The sequence below is a fragment of the Cebus imitator genome, unplaced genomic scaffold (assembly GCF_001604975.1).
Source record: "Cebus imitator isolate Cc_AM_T3 unplaced genomic scaffold, Cebus_imitator-1.0 Scaffold5, whole genome shotgun sequence".
In the NCBI taxonomy this organism is placed as follows: domain Eukaryota; kingdom Metazoa; phylum Chordata; class Mammalia; order Primates; family Cebidae; genus Cebus; species Cebus imitator.
In genome coordinates, this window is record NW_016107320.1 from 13,933,016 (window position 1) to 13,950,538 (window position 17,523).

The window sequence follows — 17,523 nt, forward strand, 5'->3', positions numbered from 1 at the left end:
AGAATATGGTATTTTTATTTTTGCATTTTTTTCTATTTTTATTCTAGGAAAAAATGTATTTAGTATTCCTTTACATCCTAACCAGAAGCAGAAATCATAGACATGTACATTTGGAATGCCCCCTTTACCATTATGGTAGCCAATACAACATTTCTTGTCACAAATCACTCATTTCCCAGCAGTATTAATGAGTGTAGCAGTAAGAACTTCACTGGTATTACCACTTATTGCATTATCAGGAGGAGCTGGACTTAGAGAATGATTTATTTGTCCATTGAAGGCTCAGTATGGAATCATCTGGGAAACAGCAACCTGCAAAGTTGAGGTGCTGTCCTAAAGAATGTGTGTATGCTTTGGACCAGTGACTTATATCCTCTTTTTCCTTTAGATATACTGTTTTGAAATCCAAGGATGTCTATCTTACAGTTATATCTAATAACTCACTTAACTGCTGTTTAGTGCACATTTCCATTTATAATTTAGTGTTTAGGTGTCAGACTGTCTAAATGGGACTATGACTGAATCAGAAGCGGAATTAGCATAACCAGTGACTTGTAAAGAGACTGAGAGGACTTGGTATTTCCCTCTTTTGGGAGAGAGTGAGAACATCTTAAAATGGAATTTTAAACATGTCTTTATTTCCTTCATTCCTTCATGATATATTGTTTGGTTTCTCTATATTCCTTGTATTTTTGTGTGTGGGATTATGGATTTTCTTCAAATGTTTTGTGAATATTGTTTATGTATTTGTATTTATTGATGTAGGTTTAATGGTTGATTAAGAGGGTAGTGGGTATGTGTTTCCTTTACCATTGTCTAAGTTAATTATTATTATTAAATTTTGAGATAGAGTCTCACTCCCTCTGTTGCTCAGGCTGGAGTGCAGTGGTGTGATATTGACTCACTGCAACCTCTGCCTCCTTGGCTCAAGTGATTCTCCTACCTCAGCCTCCTGAGCAGCTGGTATTACAGGCGTGCCCCACCACAACTGGCTAATTCTTACAGTTTTAGTAGAGATGGGAGTCTCACCATGGTGGCAAGGCTGGTCTCAAACTCCTAAACTCAAGTGATCCACCTGCCTTGGCCTCCCAAAGTGCTGAGATTACCGGCAGGAGCCACCACTCCAAGATTCATATAGGTTAATTTTTGCCACAGGCATCTTATGTAGATCGAAGGGTAAATGGTAAGCTCTGTTTATAATAGATATGTTGATCAACTGGCTCACTTTAGGGTAGGTAGGCAGGAAATAGCAGACAGACCAAAACCTTCAGGGCTTTATTCTTGGGCTCAAATCCACATAACTTTAGACTTATCCATGTACTCGCCTTATTTAGAGGAGTTCTCTACTTTAAGCCTTCAGCTTCATGCTTATAGTCTCTTTGTTTGTGAAAGAATTGATGGAGGGCAATAACTAGTGAAGTTTTATGTAAACCACCTTTTCATTAACCAATTACACTGATTTCTGCCTCACTGTTCATAACAACTTTTAGCACCATGCTCTAACCAACTGAGCTAACCGTCATAACAACTTTTATCAGATAATTTTCAGAAAACAAAAGAATGGTTCCAATATCTCCTGCAAGATATATATATATATGTTTTTTTTGGTGAATGTGTAAGCTATGGCTACCTCTCCTCTTATTTAGTTATTATTGTATTCTATCCAGTTTTTGTTTTTCAGAAATATTAAAATTTCTGGCCTTATATCCATAATTCTGTTTTTAGAAATATATTTGCTTTATTATATTCTGTGCTTATTTATTGTCATTTTAATCAAAATTTTTAAGTGGAGAAAAGTAAATAGGTTTTCTTAGCTTAATAAAGCTTTCTAGTCCATTTCTTGGTAAAATATACAGGATAATCTTATCAAGAGGGATCCAGGCATCCAAAATTCTCTACTGTAAATTATATTCTAAACCTTAGTCTCCAGAGGGATTGCATTCATTTAGTTAATATTTGGCCCCAGACTGCCAGACTCAAGGTCTATCATACATTTCAAATATTGTTATAATGGATGCACAACTGTCTTTTGCTCCTGGAAATTTTATTTGTAGATGGTCCCTTATTGTTATAAATACCAGGAAGATAGAAACTGTGATTGCCTGAAGATAGTTCTTATACATTGTTATTTGGGAAAAACATCTCAGGCAGAGAAATACAGCACATGTTATGGTAATGCATTGGATAAGAATTCAATATGTTCAATAATAAAAAGAAGGACAGTATGGCTGAAGTGTAGTGAATCAAGCTGAATAAAGACCATTGTAAGAAAACTGGATTTTACTCTTAGTATAATGAAAAGCCAGAAGAGATATTTAAGAAAGAGTCTAGCATCTGATTTTTATTTTTGAAAAGATCACTCTGATTCATGGTGAATGTTTTGTGGGAGTGGAGAATGCAAGCAGGTCATTAATTAGCAGGCAGCATGCTAGAAGGGAATGGATGATTGTTCAGGATAGACTGGCAGCTAAAGAGCCAGTGAGAAGTGACTGTGCTCTGGCTTTATTGGGAGGTAACATCAGTAAAACTTGGATTAGATGGTGGAGGCTGGTAGTGAGGGGAAAAAAAAAGATTTATAAATTTTGACCTAAATACCTGGACTATTGTTTCTACAAACTGAAATAAAGAAGTCTGGGGATGAAACAGAATTTGGTTTTAGGATATGTTAAGTTGTAAGTACCTATTAGTCAAAGATGAAGTGAGTCAGATATCATGCTATGAAAGCTAAGACTTTACCTAACATCTCAGTCATTCCCTTTATTCCAGTTGATATACAATGGACTTCTATTACATCTGCTATCTCTAATAGTTGTCATGGAGTGTAATGTCAAACTCCCAATAATATTTATGAAGGATTATCTAAATTATTTGAAATAATTTTCCAGCACCAACATGTATTGCCTTGGCGCCATCCATGCACAACTATCTATGAAAGTGCATCCACTATTTTAATGTGCATCAAAGCATTTGATAATAGGGTACTGGGGATCTAATTACACCATTTGGACTATGGAAGAGCAAATTCTTTTGCTTACTAAACTTAGTCAATTTACTGGATTATAGGGAATATTTAACATATGATTTTACTTTTGCAAAGTGCTATCCTTTTTATTAGTCTTTTCATTTCACTTTTGAAAACCAAGGTAAGACTGAGAGAAAATGATTATCTAATACTAATAGGAGAGAGTGTTTAAGGGAGAAATTGATGATTGGTAACTTTAGATGCCATAGGTAGACTAATAAAATCGAGTTGGATGAAGACTATACTTTCAGCAGAAGTCATCTGACTGCTTTGTGACCAAATATATTCTTTTACATTATCTTTCCAAACTGAACGGAGTTTTCAAATTTCTTTCTCTGTGTAATCTCTCAGTATTTGACAAGCTCTGCATTGGCATTCCTAACCTGGTATCTCACATTCACTATTGTACTGGTTAAACATTGTGAATACTCAGAACTAGCATTGCCTATCCTCATGGAATCTGTACAATCTCCTGTGATGGATCAATATAAAAAATGGTGGAAAGGCATAAGATTGGGAGAAAGCAAAAGACTAAAAAAGAACAACAGGAAGAAAAAAAAATGTGTATCAGAGAAGGTACAGGTAAACAGGAGAACCTTTCTTGATCTTGAAAGAGAATGGAGAGGGATTAGATGGGAATCAATAGTGACTAAATAGCCATAATATTAATTCTCATAACAATTCATTGACATATATATTATTATCTACTTTTATAGATAAGGCAGTTAGATTTAGAGAGGTTCATTTTGGAGAAGGTAACTGTGCTAGGTAGAATCCTAAAGTGACTCCCAAAATTTTTCTGTTGTAGACACGCCTTGGATAATTCCCTCCCTTTGAGTTGGGGTAGGACCAGTGAATATATGATCGAATGTTATTCCTATGATTAGCTTATCATAGGAATATTAAAGGTCAAGGAATTTTGAAGATGTGGTTAAGTTCCACAATCATTCAGGTTTGAGTTAACATAAAATGAGGTCACTCTGACTGCACCTGAACTAATGACATGAGCCCTTAAAAGACAGAAAATGTCATAAAGATTCTCCTGAGGGTTTGGAGGAAGAAAGCTGCTGTGTTCTGAGAGTGCCAAGTGACTAGGACCTGTGAGGAACTTCTAAGAGTGAAGAGCAATCCCTGGCAGACAGCTAGTAAGAAAATGAATGGGAGCTTCAGACCTACAACTGCAAAAAACTGAATTCTACTAACAACCAGTGACCTCTGAAGGGGATTCAAACCTCAGATGACACTGCGGCCCCAGCCATTACTTTGATCTCAGCATAGTGAGACTTTGAGCAGAGAAAACCTGCCTGCAGAACGAACCTACTGAATTTGTAACAATAAATGGGCGTTTTAAGCTGCTAAATCTGTTCTAATTTTTTTACAGAGAAATAAAAAATCAATATAATGGAGGAAAAAATAGATAAATACATAGGTTGCTTTTGGTTTATCCCTTCTTCCTTCCTTTCTTTCTCTCTCTTTCTTTCTTTTCTTTTCCTTTCCTTTCCTTCTTTCTTTTTTCTTTTCTTTCTTTCCTCTTCTCTCCTCTCTTCTCCTCTTTTCTCCTCCCTCCCTCCCTCCCTCCCTCCCTCCTTCCTTCCTTCCTTCCTTCCTTCTTTCCTTCCTTCCTTCCTTCTTCTTTCTTTCTTTCCTTCCTCTCTTTCTTTCTTTTCTTTTTTGACAGAGTCTTGCTCTGTCACCAGACTGGAGTGCAGTGGCACAATCTTGGCTCACTGCAACCTCTGCCTCCTGGGTTCAAGCGATTCTCCTGCCTTAGCTTCGCAAGTAGCTGGGACTACAGGCACATGCCATCACACCCAGCTAATTTTTGTAGTTGTAGTAGAGATGGAGTTTCACCATGTTGGCCAGGATGGTCTCGGTCTCTTGACCTCATGACCTGCCTGCCTCGGCCTCCCAAAGTGCTGGGATTACAGGCGTGAGCCACCGCGCCCGGCCCCAGTTGACACTTCTATAACATCTCCCCTCCACCTACATTACCTTTTGTGATGGAAATGAATGAAAATGAAGCAAAAGGAGCAATAACAGTGGTCATTGCCTTTCACTTTACTTTAATCTTTTCTTGCAACCTCACTAGGAAAAATGTTTTAATTAGATATTAATGGAGAGACAAAAGAAACATTATATGAAGAAATGGAGGAAGATGAAAAACCAATATATGTTTTAATCCAAATGTATTTCTAACTTTAACAGGTTCAAAAAATGCTCCATTTGCCTGCTATGAAGAAATACAATCTCAATCAGACAGATTCGGGAACTGTGGTAGGGACAGATATAACAGATATGTGCTCTGTGGATGGAGGTATGCTCTACAAATATAAATGATATTTTTCTTATATTCTTTAAGATTTTTAAAAACTTTGCTTGCCGCCTTATCTTTAGTATATGCCATTCATTCCAGTGGTTTAAACTATTGCATGCGCATGGGAGTGAATCTCCAGCCCTGACATCTTTCTTGTGATGCAGGCTAAAATTTCATCTTCTGTTTAAACATTTATACATGAATGGCCATTATGTTTCTAAATCCAATCCGAAGTTGAAATTTGTAATACCCACTGAACCTTTCCTGCTCATTTTTCCTTTCCATCCACTTTGTTAACTTGCCCAAAAGGAAGACTACTCAGTGTCTATAAAATGCAGTTCAATTCCTCCTGAATCTGAAGAGCCAGGTTTTTGATAATTTTTGGTCATGAGTTTATTTTTTACAAAACATCTCTTAGGAACTTACTGTACGCCAGACACTGGGCTAAATCCTAGTTAGCAAATCATACTCACACACTCATGGAATTTGTAGACTCATGAAGTTTCATGCTTCCTTGATTTACTTATGCTGTTACTTTTATTTAGAAATACTTCACTGTTTCTGTTGAAATCTTAGTAATATGTGAGCTTTGACTCAGGTGGCATCTCCTTTATAAAGTTTTCCCTAACTGTGTAAGTTAGAGTGTGTCTTCTAACCTCACAATTAAGAAAAACTTCATAGAGTTTTTGAGAGAATCTTAAACCTCTGTAAGGATTTATTTTATTTGTAACATTTTTAATGGAATTTGAATCATATTAGTATCATAAGCCATAGTGAGAGTATTAGACTGTAAAGTCCTTGAGTGTAGAGGTTACAACTTTTTCGTCTTTCTTTCCTGCTGTGGGGTGATATAAAATGCTGTAGTAAATTGATTATTTGACAGTAAATATGTAATCTGCCCAATAAATAACAGACCACTAGTATTGTTAACAGAAGGGGTCCCAAGACAGACCTCAAGAAAGGGCTCTTGGATCTTGTGGAAGAGAGAATTTGAGGCAAATCCATACAGTAAAGTGAAAGCAATTTTGTTAAGAAAGTAAAGGAATAAAAGAATGAGTACTCCATAAGCCCAGCTGCTTATACTTACTGTTACTTCTGGATTATATGCTAAGCAAGGAGTGGATCATTCATGAGTTTTCCATGAAAGCGGTGGGCAATTCCCAGAACCGAGGGTTCCTCTCCTTTTTCAGCCATATAGGGTAACTTCCTGATGTTGCTGTGGCATTTGGAAACTGTCATGCTGCTGGTGGGGGTATCTTTTATCATGCTAATGCATTGTAATTAGAGTATAATGAGCAATGAGGATGACCAGAGGTCACTTTTGTCACCATCTTGGTCTTGGTAAGATTTGGCTGGTTTCTTTATCTCATGTTGTTTTGTCAGCTTATGACCTGTATCTTGTGCCAACCTCCTGTCTCATCTTGTGTCTAAGAACGCCGTAGCCTCCTGGGAATGCAGCCCAGTAGGACTTAGTTTTATTTTACCTAGCCTCTGTTCAAGATAGAGTCACTCTTGCTCAAATGCCTCTGAGAATAGCATTGAAAGTTAAGTTAGGATCGGTGGATTTATATTTTTTTACTTTTTACTTTACAAGTTACCGTGAAAGCATTATGTTTTCTGTAGGTACATTGCCATAAATGGAGAACTATTTGTTTTTCATCATAGAAAGCAAATCCAAAGCATTCTTAATACATTCCTAATACATAATAATCATTTTTAAAATGTTTTCAGGAATCTTATATGTGGAAGATTAGTTTGTACCTACCCTACTCGAACACCTTTCCGTCAAGAAAATGGTGATGTGATTTATGCTTTTGTACGAGATTCCGTATGCGTGACTGTAGACTACAAATTGCCACGGTCAGTTCCAGATCCACTGGCTGTCAAAAGTGGCTCTCCATGTGATATTGGAAGGGTAAATAATTTAAAATTTATTTAAAAAACATAGTTTTATTCATTTTTCATCTTTTTAAGTCTCAAATTTTAATTCAGTTCTAGTATTATGTAATCTTAAATGTTAGGAGGCAAAATGAATAAGCTTAAATTAGTCTCCAAATAATAAGAGGAAAATGGGAACATTGGACCCCCCCCCTTAGAATTTCAGTGTTATGAGCAAGGAAACTCCAAATATTTGGAGATTTCCTTGGAAGAGGGTCTTGGGAATATACTGTGGTTAAGAACCGCATAGCACGGAAACTTGCTTTTCTTCTTAGGAGATAAAAAAATAAATCTAACTTAGTAATATATACCTCTTTGTGGCCCCATGAATAACAACACAACTTAGATCAGGCTGCTTAGATAGAATCAAATATTGTTTGACATTTTTCAAGTTGCCTAGCTAGTCTGAGATATCTCAACTGTATGTAAAGTAGGGATAATAATAGCATTTATTCAGTACGGTATTGTGAAGATTAAATGACATAATAGTATAATTGACTAGCACAGTGCCCAGAACATAGTAATAGCTAAATATAGTTTGGCCATTATTGTGGATTGTTATCATTATAATTTGTCATCTTTGAAATCAACCCAAATCTGGAGAAGACAGAGCAGTTAAATTTGGTTTAAAATCTCATTTAATGGGAATAATCTCATTTAATGGCAAAGGTTGCTGCCTAGACATTGGAAATAGAACACAACAGCCAAATAGCTCAAGCCAGCCAGAGATAAGTACTTAAAGGCTTTTCTCCTGCTTGGGGGACTGGGCTCTCAGCTTTCCCCATGTTTTTCTTAAGTGGACCATTCAGGAATTTGTCTGCGAACCTGAAGCATCCATATACTATTCTTCCATACGTATGTATATTGTTAGTTCTTTCTCTCCTTCCTCCTACCCCCATCTGTCTGACTCTTCATTCCTGTGTTGTGTGACCTGGGGATGGAGGACTCCCCTCCTGATGCATTGTGTTCTCCCTGACCAGGATCTGTAAATAATAAATCTTTGAACTTATAAAATAAATAAATAAATATTTAAAAATGAAAATGAAATCTTATTTAATTCCTGACCAGATCTTTGCTCATAGGGAAATATAAAAAGTGTAAAGTGTAAGCTTTAAGATAGATGCTCATAAATTTGAATTCTGACTCTGCCACTTGATAAATGATCTTTAAGAAATAATTTAATATCATTAAGCCTTAGTATCTTTAGATATAAAATGTATATTTTAATAACCACTTTTAGTGGTTTTATAGTATAAAGTTTTCTGTAGGTAAAGTGTATAGACTCATTAATATTGATTTATTTTCATGCCTTCGAGTCATAATGCCCTCTTGATGGAGGTTTAGGCTAGGGAGCCCAGTAGCTGTATTTAGGCCATGGAGCAGAAAAGAAAAAACCTAAAAAATGCAACACAACTAATAAGTGGTTTGAGATGATTTGATAAGTAATTTAATAAGAATAGAATCTTTTTTAATAACCCAGACAATTCTTCTCAGAAATAATGTGTGAAAAAATTTTACGAGGCAGTTTTTAATGATAGTACTAATCATGTATAATGAAATATTCTTAGTATTGTTTCTGTAAGTTAGTGTTCTTATGAGTGGGGCTCTATCTTAATTCCAACTGAGCCAGGCAGACAGTAGATGCTGTAATCCAAAAGGACTTGTTAGACACACCATCATGGCCAAGGACCAGTGAGTAGACTCAACATATTAAAAGCTTAAAAGGGTTAGATTGTTTGGATTTAAAAGAGGTTTGTGATGCCATTTACTTGAAGAGTATTGTACTGTTCTTTAATGTTTAACAGGAAATGATTTTCACATATGTTATCCCATTTTAACCTAAAAACAAGCTCTAATACTATTTGCTTTTTCTAAAATAACATTTTTTTTAAAAAAGTATTATTATTACTTAGGTGAAAACTGCAACTTATGGAAGCTGCAATTGCCATAAGCAATGGAGTTGGGAATATATCTTCAGTCCTCTGATGATTGTATTTTAAAGTTAGGAGAATTATGTCTGAATTTTTAATACATTCAATAATATAACGATAGACACCTCTAGTATATTTTAACAAAATTTCTATTATCTTCATTAAATACTTATGAGACTCTAATGATAGATCATATTTTACAAAAATATATATGCCATTATTATATGGAGTTAATTTTTTACTATGTAGAACTTTTATATGTGCAACTAATACAAGGTATTCTTTGAACTGTATACTCAGGAATAGTCATGTTAGATTTTACAGTATTATAATAAAAAGTGGTTCTTTGGTTATAATTATTTTTTTAATAGCCAATCTTATTTCATTGCTATCCTCTACTTTTCTGCCCTGAATCATTAAAAAAAATTTTTTTTAATATACTTTACATTTTAGTGCTATTTTAGGTTCACAGCAAAAATTGAGCGAAAATTACAAAAAAGTCTTCATATACTCTTTATCCCCTACTCCCTCACAAAACCTGTACCACTGCATAACCCACATCAGCTTAGAACATTTGTTATAATTGATAAGCTTACATTGACACATCATTATCACTAAAAATTCATAGTTTACATTATGATTACCTGGATAATCCCCATATTCTTTTAAGCTAAATAGCACATGGGTCAAAGAAAAATTCCCAAGAGAAAATTTGAAATATTTTGAATTAAGTGAAAATGAAAATACAACTTATCAAAACTTGTGGAGGACACAGGGAGAAAAATGGCAGATAGGAGGCAGGACTAAATTGCAGCTCTCACTTGGATGGACAGAATAGCATATGAAGACTCACATCATGAACTTTTGCTCCAAGAACCACTGTAGGAAGATACCAGGAAAACTTAAAGAATTCACACACAGGCCCTTTGAAAGAAGCAGCTTGCCACTGCAAACTTCGTGAGACATCAGTAAAACTGTAAGCGCCCAATGTGTAAGTGGTGAAAGTCTGGCTCTGGATACACATCCTTTACTGGAGAATCTGAAAATCCAGATCACAGGGGAAGAATAATTTAACCTTACCCAGAGCTGGGATGAATTTAGAGAGCCAAGCAAAACATAAAAGTAGAAGAAGTAGCGGAAAGAGCCAAGTAGGCACTCCCAGTTCTCAGGGAAGCCCTGGGAAGCCATTTCTGACTTAATCTCAGAGGGGGTCCCTGGGGAGGACAGTGGAATTGGGGAAGGTCCACAAGGAGAAGGAGACTTCCAGCTTAACTTAGTAAAAATTTTGACAAAATGTGAATTTTCCTGGGCCGAATGTGGTGGGCTGAACAAGAAGTGGGAATATGAGCAAAGAAGCCATGGCAGGCAGGTTGGAGCGAGACTTGAAAGCTCTGCTTGCTTTGTCAGTGGGTAGGCTTGTAGCCTAGGGCAAGATCTCAGTCCTAATGTACCAGAGGGCTGGATATAAACTGGGCTCTGTTGGCTACTGGGAGAGCATGGTGGGAGTGAGACTGGCCTTACTAGCTGTATAGGAGCTGGGTGAGACCTGTCACTGCTGGCTTTCCTCCACTTCCCTGGTGACCTGTATGAAGCAGCAGAGGCAGCCATGATCCCCCTTGGAATGTAACTCCATTGGCCTGAGAACCACCCTCCCCCTATCCACCACAATGGTCATAGCAAGCCCTACTCAAGGATAGTTTGAGCTCAGACATGCCCAGCTGTGCTCCCATCTGATGGTCTTTCGCTGCCTGTTCTGGTAGCCGAAGACAAAAATGACAGTAACTCCATTTTTTTCTATCCTGAGCCTCCGGACCTGTGATGGGAGGGGCTGCCACCAAGGTCTCTCACATGCCCTGGAGGCGATTTCCTCATTGTCTCAGTGATAAACATTTGGGTCCTTATTACTTCTGCAAGTTTCTGTAGCTGGCTTGAATTTCTCCTCAGAAAATGGAATTTTCTTTTCTCTTTCATTGTCAGGCTGCAATTTTTTTAAACTTTTGTGCTCTGTTTCCCTTTTAAAACTGAATGCTTTTAACTGCACCCAAGTCACATCATGAATGCTTTGCTGCTTAGAAATTTATTCTGCCAGATACCCTAAATCATCTCTTTCAAGTTCAAAGTTCTACAAATCTCTAGGGCAGAGGCAAAATGCTGCCAGTCTCTGCTAAAATATAGTAAGAGCCACCTTTGCTCTAGCTCCCATCAAGTTCCTGATCTCTATCTGAGACCACCTCAACCTGGACTGTATTGCTGATATCATTATCAGGATTTTGGTTCAAACCATTTGGCAAGTCTCAGCAGTACCCCACTCCACTGGTGCCAATTTACTGTATCAGTTTGTTTTCATGCTGCTGATAAAGATGTACCTGAGACTGGACAATTTACAAAAGAAAGCGGATTAATAGACTTACAGTTCCACATGGCTGGGAAGGCCTCACAATCATGGTGGAAGGTAAAAAGAACATCCTGACAGACAAGAGAGATTGTTCAGTGAATCTCCTCTTTATAAAAGCATCAAATCTTGAGATTTATTTTCTATCACAAGAATAGCGCAGGAAAAACCTGCCCCCATGATTCAATTACCTCCCACTGGGTGGGATGAAATTTGGGTGGGAACTCAAGATGGGTCAAAGACTTAAATCTAACAGTTGAAACCATAAAATTCTAGAAGATAACATCAGAAAAACCCTTCCGGATGTTGGCTTAGGCAAAGAGTTCATGAACAAGAATCCAAATGCAAATACAACAAAAACAAAGATGAATAGATGGGACTTAATTAAACTTAAAAGCTTCTGCATAGCAAAATAAATAATCAGCAGAATAAACAGAAACCCACAGAGTGGGAGAAAATCTTCACAACTATGCATCCAACAAGTTACATCAATGTCCAGAATCTACAAGGAACTCAAACAAATCTACATGAAAAAAAGCAAATAATTCCATTAAAAAGTGGGCTAAGGATATGAATAGACAACTCTCAAAAGAAGATATACAAATGGCCAACAAACATATGAAAAAATGCTCAACATCACTGATTGTCAGGAAAAAGCAAATCAAAATCGCAATGTGAGGTGGTAACCTTACTCCTGCAAGAATGGCCAGAATTTAAAAATAAAAAAATAATAGATGTTAGCATGGTTGTGGTGAAAAGGGAACACCTTTACATATTCCATGGGAATGTAAGTTAATATAGGAATTATAGAAAACAGTATATTGATTCCTTAAATAACTAAAAGTAGACCTACCATTTGATCCAGCAATCCCACTACCCAGAGGAAAAGTCATTATATGAAAGTGACTCTTGCATGCATGTATTTATAGGAGCACAATTCACAACTGCAAAAATATGGAACCAGCCCAAATATCCATCAGTCCATGAGTAGATAAGAAAATGTGGTAAATATAGACAATCAATGAGTGGCTGTGAAATATATATATATATACACACACACCCCCACCATGGAACACTACTCAGCCTTAAAAAGGAACAAAATAATGACATTTACAGAAACCTGGATGGAGTTCGAGACCATTATTCTAAGTGAAGTAACTCAGGAAAAACCAAATATCATATGTTCTCACTTGTAAGTGGGAACTGAGCTATGAAGATGCAAAGGCATAAGAATAATATAATAGGCTTCGGAGACTTGGGGGGAAGGGTGGGAGGGGTAAGGGATGAAAGGGTACACATTGGGTACAGTGTGCACTGCTAGGATGATGGCTTCACCAAAATCTCAGAAATCATCACTAAAAAACTTGTTTATGTAACCAAACACCACCTGCTCCCCCAAATCTATTGAAATAAAAATTTAAAAAAGAAGTAACTAAGGTGAAATAAAACTGTGGCTTTGTTCCAATGTGACTTGTGTCCTTATAAAAAATAGATTTGGATACACAAAGAGACACCAGGGGCTCGTGCATGCAGAGGAAAGGCCATGTAAGAGCATAGAAAGAAGGCAAGTCTAGAAGCTTTCTCAGGAGAAACCAACCCTGAAGACACCTTGATCTTGGACTTCCAGCTTCTAGAACTGTTAGAAAATAAATCACTGTTGTTAAAGCCACTCAGGCTGTGGTACTTTTTGATGTCATCCTAAGCAGACAACATAATATCCTTATTTAGATGTTTGCTGAAACTCTCTTATTATTAAATCACTGGGCTTTTTGTTCTTGTTTTATTCTGCTTTAGAACTACATGAAGAAACAGTAATAATAATATCAATTTAAAATGCAAAGAAATCACAAATATCTGTTCTTGCAAAAAAAAAAAAAAAAACCCAAAAACAAAAAACAAAACTAACAAACAAACAAAAAACTCAACATCCTGTGGAATGCAGCAAAAACAGTACCTAGAGGAAAATTTGTATCTTTGAATGGCTATGATTTTATATTATATAATTACTTATTTGTAAAAAAAATTACTTATTTGTAATGTTAGGATGACTGTACCCCTCTGACACGGAAACTTTTTTGTATGTTTTTCTTTAGGTTTGTGTAAATCGTCAATGTGTAGAATCAAGGATAATTAAGGCTTCAGCACATGCTTGTTCAGAACAGTGTTCTGGACATGGAGTAAGTAAGCACATGTTTCCCCGAATCACATTTCTTGGACACTTTTTTGCATCACTCATTAATTTATCAACATTTTTGGGGTCACTACCATGTGCCAGACTCTGTTGCATCTAGCTTCAGTTGGGAGCTGAATTAAGTCATTAAATTCAGTATCCATAATTAGTTACAGAGGATATTTTGAGTAGAATTAAATTGCTAATTACCTAAATATATATTATTTTAACTGGGTACTTTTTAGAGTGTGTTGAATTTCCCGATAAACACATTAACCTGGTTCTCAATGGAAAGATTATTATGCTGTAATTCCTGTGTCTGTGAATACACATGGATCATAAAAAACTATTTGTTTTATTTCTCTACTTTTAAAAATAGACTTTATTTTTTAGAGCAGCTTTTGGTTCACAGAGATTTGGAAAATAGAAAGTACAGAGATTTTCCATATATTCCCTCATCCCACATAGACACAATCTTTCCCAATGTTAACATCACACATCAGAGTGGTCTATTTGTTGTAATTGATGACCTGCAAGGACATATCATTATTACCCAAAGTCCAGTTTACTTTAGGATTTACTGTTAGTGTCGTACATTCTGTAAGTTTTGACAAATGTGTAATGATACAGATCCATCATTATGATATATAGAGAGCATTTTCATAACTCTAAAAATTCTCTGTGCTCCATCAGTTTATCCTTCTCTCTTTCCTAACCCTTGGCAACCACTGATCTTATTACTATTTTCCTAGGTTTTCCTTTTCCAGAATATTATTTTATTGGAATCATATAGTATGCAGCCTTTTCAGATTTGTTTCTTTCACTTAGTAATATGCATTTTAAGGCTTCTCCATGTCTTTTTATGGCTTTATCTATGAGAAAAGATAGCTCATTTCTTTTAAGTACTAAATAATATTCCATTGTCTGAATGTACCATGGTGATTTATCCATTCACCTAACATCGTGGTTGCTTCCAAGTTTGGTAATTACAAATAAAGCTACTATAAACATCCTTCTTCAGGTTTTTGTGTGGACATAAATTTTCAACTATTTTGAGTAAATACCAAGGATTGTGGCTGATGTATCATATCATAAGAGTATGGTTAGTTTTGTTAGAAACCGACGAAACGTCCTTGAAAGTTACATTCCCACCAGCAGCACCTGAGAGTTCCTATTGCTCCACATCCAAGCCAACATTTTTTGTTGTCAGTGTTTTGGATTTTGGCCATTCTAATAGGTGTGTAGTGGTATTTCACTGTTGTTTTAATTCACATTTTATTGATGACATATGTGAGGCATCTTTTCACATACTTATTTTCCATCTATCTACCTTTTTTGGTGAGAGGCCTGTTAAAGTCTTCTGCCCATTTTTAAATCAGGTTGTTTGTTTTCTTGCTGAGTTTTAAGTTTTCTTGTCATATCTTGAATAACAGTCACATATCCAATGTGTCTTTTGAAAATATTTTCTTCCAGTCTGTGGCTTATCTTTTATTCTCTTGATAGTGCTTTTCATAGAGAAGGTTTTAATTTTATAAAGTCCAGTTTCTTATTTCTTTCATAGATTGTGCCTCTGGTATTGTATCTGAAAAGTCTGTGCAATACCCAAGGTCATTCAGGTTTTTTTCTGAGTTATCTTCTAGGAGTTTTTTAGCTTTGCATTTTACATTTAGGCCTATGATCCATTCTGGATTTACGTTTTGAAAGGTGATAGGTTTGTGTCTAGATTTTTTTCTCCCTGCATTTTGATGTCCAGCTAGCACTAATTGTTGAAGTCTTTCTTTTGTCTACTATATTGCTTTTTCTCCTTTGGCAGAGATCAGTTGACTAGATTTATGTTTGTTGATTTCTGGGCTCCTTATTCTATTTCTCTGATCCATTTGACTATTCTTTTTGCTATATTATATTGCCTTGATTACTATAGACTTACAGTATGTTGAAGTTGGGTAGTGTTAGTCTTCTGACTTTGTTCTTCTTCTTTCAATGGTAACTTGACTATTCTTGATTTTTTGTGTTTCCATATAAACTTTAGAATCAGCTTGTTGATTTTCATAAAATGACTTGCTGGAATTTTGACAGAGATTGTGTTCCATCTCTAAATCAACTTAGTAAGAACTGATTTCTTGACAATATTGAGTCTTTCTCTCTATGAACATGTAATGTATTTTCATTTATTTGGTTCTTTTTTCTTTCATCAGTGTTTTATAGTTTTTCTCATATTGATCTTACATATATTTTGTTAGAGTTATAGTAAGTACATCATTTTTTAGGGGGTGCTAATGTAAATAGCATTATATCTTTAATTTCAAGTTTCATTTGTTCATTGCTGGTGAATAGAGAAATTATTGGCTTTTGAGGATTAACCTTGTGTATTGCAACCATACTATAATCACTTGTTAGTTCCAAGAGTTCGTCAACTCTTTTTAGATTTTCTAAATTGATGTCTATGTTATGTGAACAAAGACAGTTTTATTTCTTCCTTCCCAATCAGTATTTATTTTTTTCTTATCTTATTGTATTAGATGGAACTTCCTGTATAATATTGAAATAAGAGTGGTGAGAGGAGACATCCTTGCATTTCTCCTTATCTTAGTGGGAAAGTGTTTAATTTCTCACTATAAGTATGATGTCAGCTGTAGGTTTTTTTTTTGATATTTTGCTAGATGAAAAAATTTTCTTCTATTCCTAGTTTGCTTTTAAATCACAAATGAGTGTTGGCTTTTTTTTTATGTTAAATGCTTTTTCTGTATCTATTGATATGATAATGTGATTTTTTTTCTCTAGCTTATTGATATGAGATGGAGTGCATCAACTAATTTTCTAATGTTGAACCAGTTACATGCCTGTGATAAATCTTGGTTGTGGTGCATAATTATTTTTATGCATTATAGAACTTGATTTACTAACGTTTAACGAGTTTTTTCATCTTTGCATCTACAGACATTTTTTCTGTAGTTTCCATTTCTTATAATGTTTTTCTCTAGTTTTGACATTAGAGGAAGGATGGCCTGATAGAATGAATGAGGAAGCATCTCCTCTGCTCCTGTCTTCTGAAAGAGATTGTAAGATATTGTAGAAAATTGGTATAACATCTCCCTTAAATGTTTGCTAGAATTCAATAGTGAACCCATATAAACAATTATCTGTAAGATCAATTAAGAATAAGAAACATAACAATTTTTAGTTTACTTTCACTTAATTCCTTCTCTAATACTATTCTTTTCTTTATATAAATAAGATTTGCTGATTTTTATTCTCTCTGAAGAATCTCTTTTAACATTTATTTCAAAGGCAGGTCTGCTGGTGATATATACTCTCAATTTTTGCTTGTCTGAAAGTCTTTATTTCATTTCCACTTTTGTAAGATAATTTCAAAGGATTAAATATTTTACTCCACACTCTTTGTTTGTGTGGTTTCTGAAGTGAAGTCCAGTGTAATTTTTATCTTTGTGCCTGTATAAATATGGTGTTTTCTCTCTCCGGCTTCTTTCCAAATTTGTTCTTTGATTTCCTGTAGTTTGAAAGTTATTATGTTTAGATATAAATTTTTGGCATTTGTCCTGATTTTTTTGTGTGTGTTTGTGTTGCTTGATCTGTGATTTGTTGTAAGGCATTAATTTTGGAAAATTATCAGCCGTTATTGCTTCAGATATTTCTTCTATTCCATTTTTTTTTGCCCTCTTGGTGTCCTCATTATATATATGTTATGCATTTTCTAGTTGTCCCACAGTTCTTGGATATTCTGTTCTTCCAATTTTT

General features: G+C 35.4%; 1 protein-coding gene across 2 annotated transcripts in view; it reads left to right on the plus strand.

Annotated features, from left to right (window-relative positions):
- Window positions 1-17,523, plus strand: part of ADAM32 (ADAM metallopeptidase domain 32) — a 179,312-nt gene that overhangs the window by 131,299 nt on the left and 30,490 nt on the right. For both annotated transcript variants that reach the window (XM_037741420.1, XM_037741423.1), the window contains 3 exons: window positions 5,228-5,336; window positions 7,068-7,251; window positions 13,691-13,774. In XM_037741420.1, coding sequence (XP_037597348.1) covers window positions 5,228-5,336; window positions 7,068-7,251; window positions 13,691-13,774 — 377 coding nt within the window. The remainder of the gene's footprint in view (window positions 1-5,227; window positions 5,337-7,067; window positions 7,252-13,690; window positions 13,775-17,523) is intronic.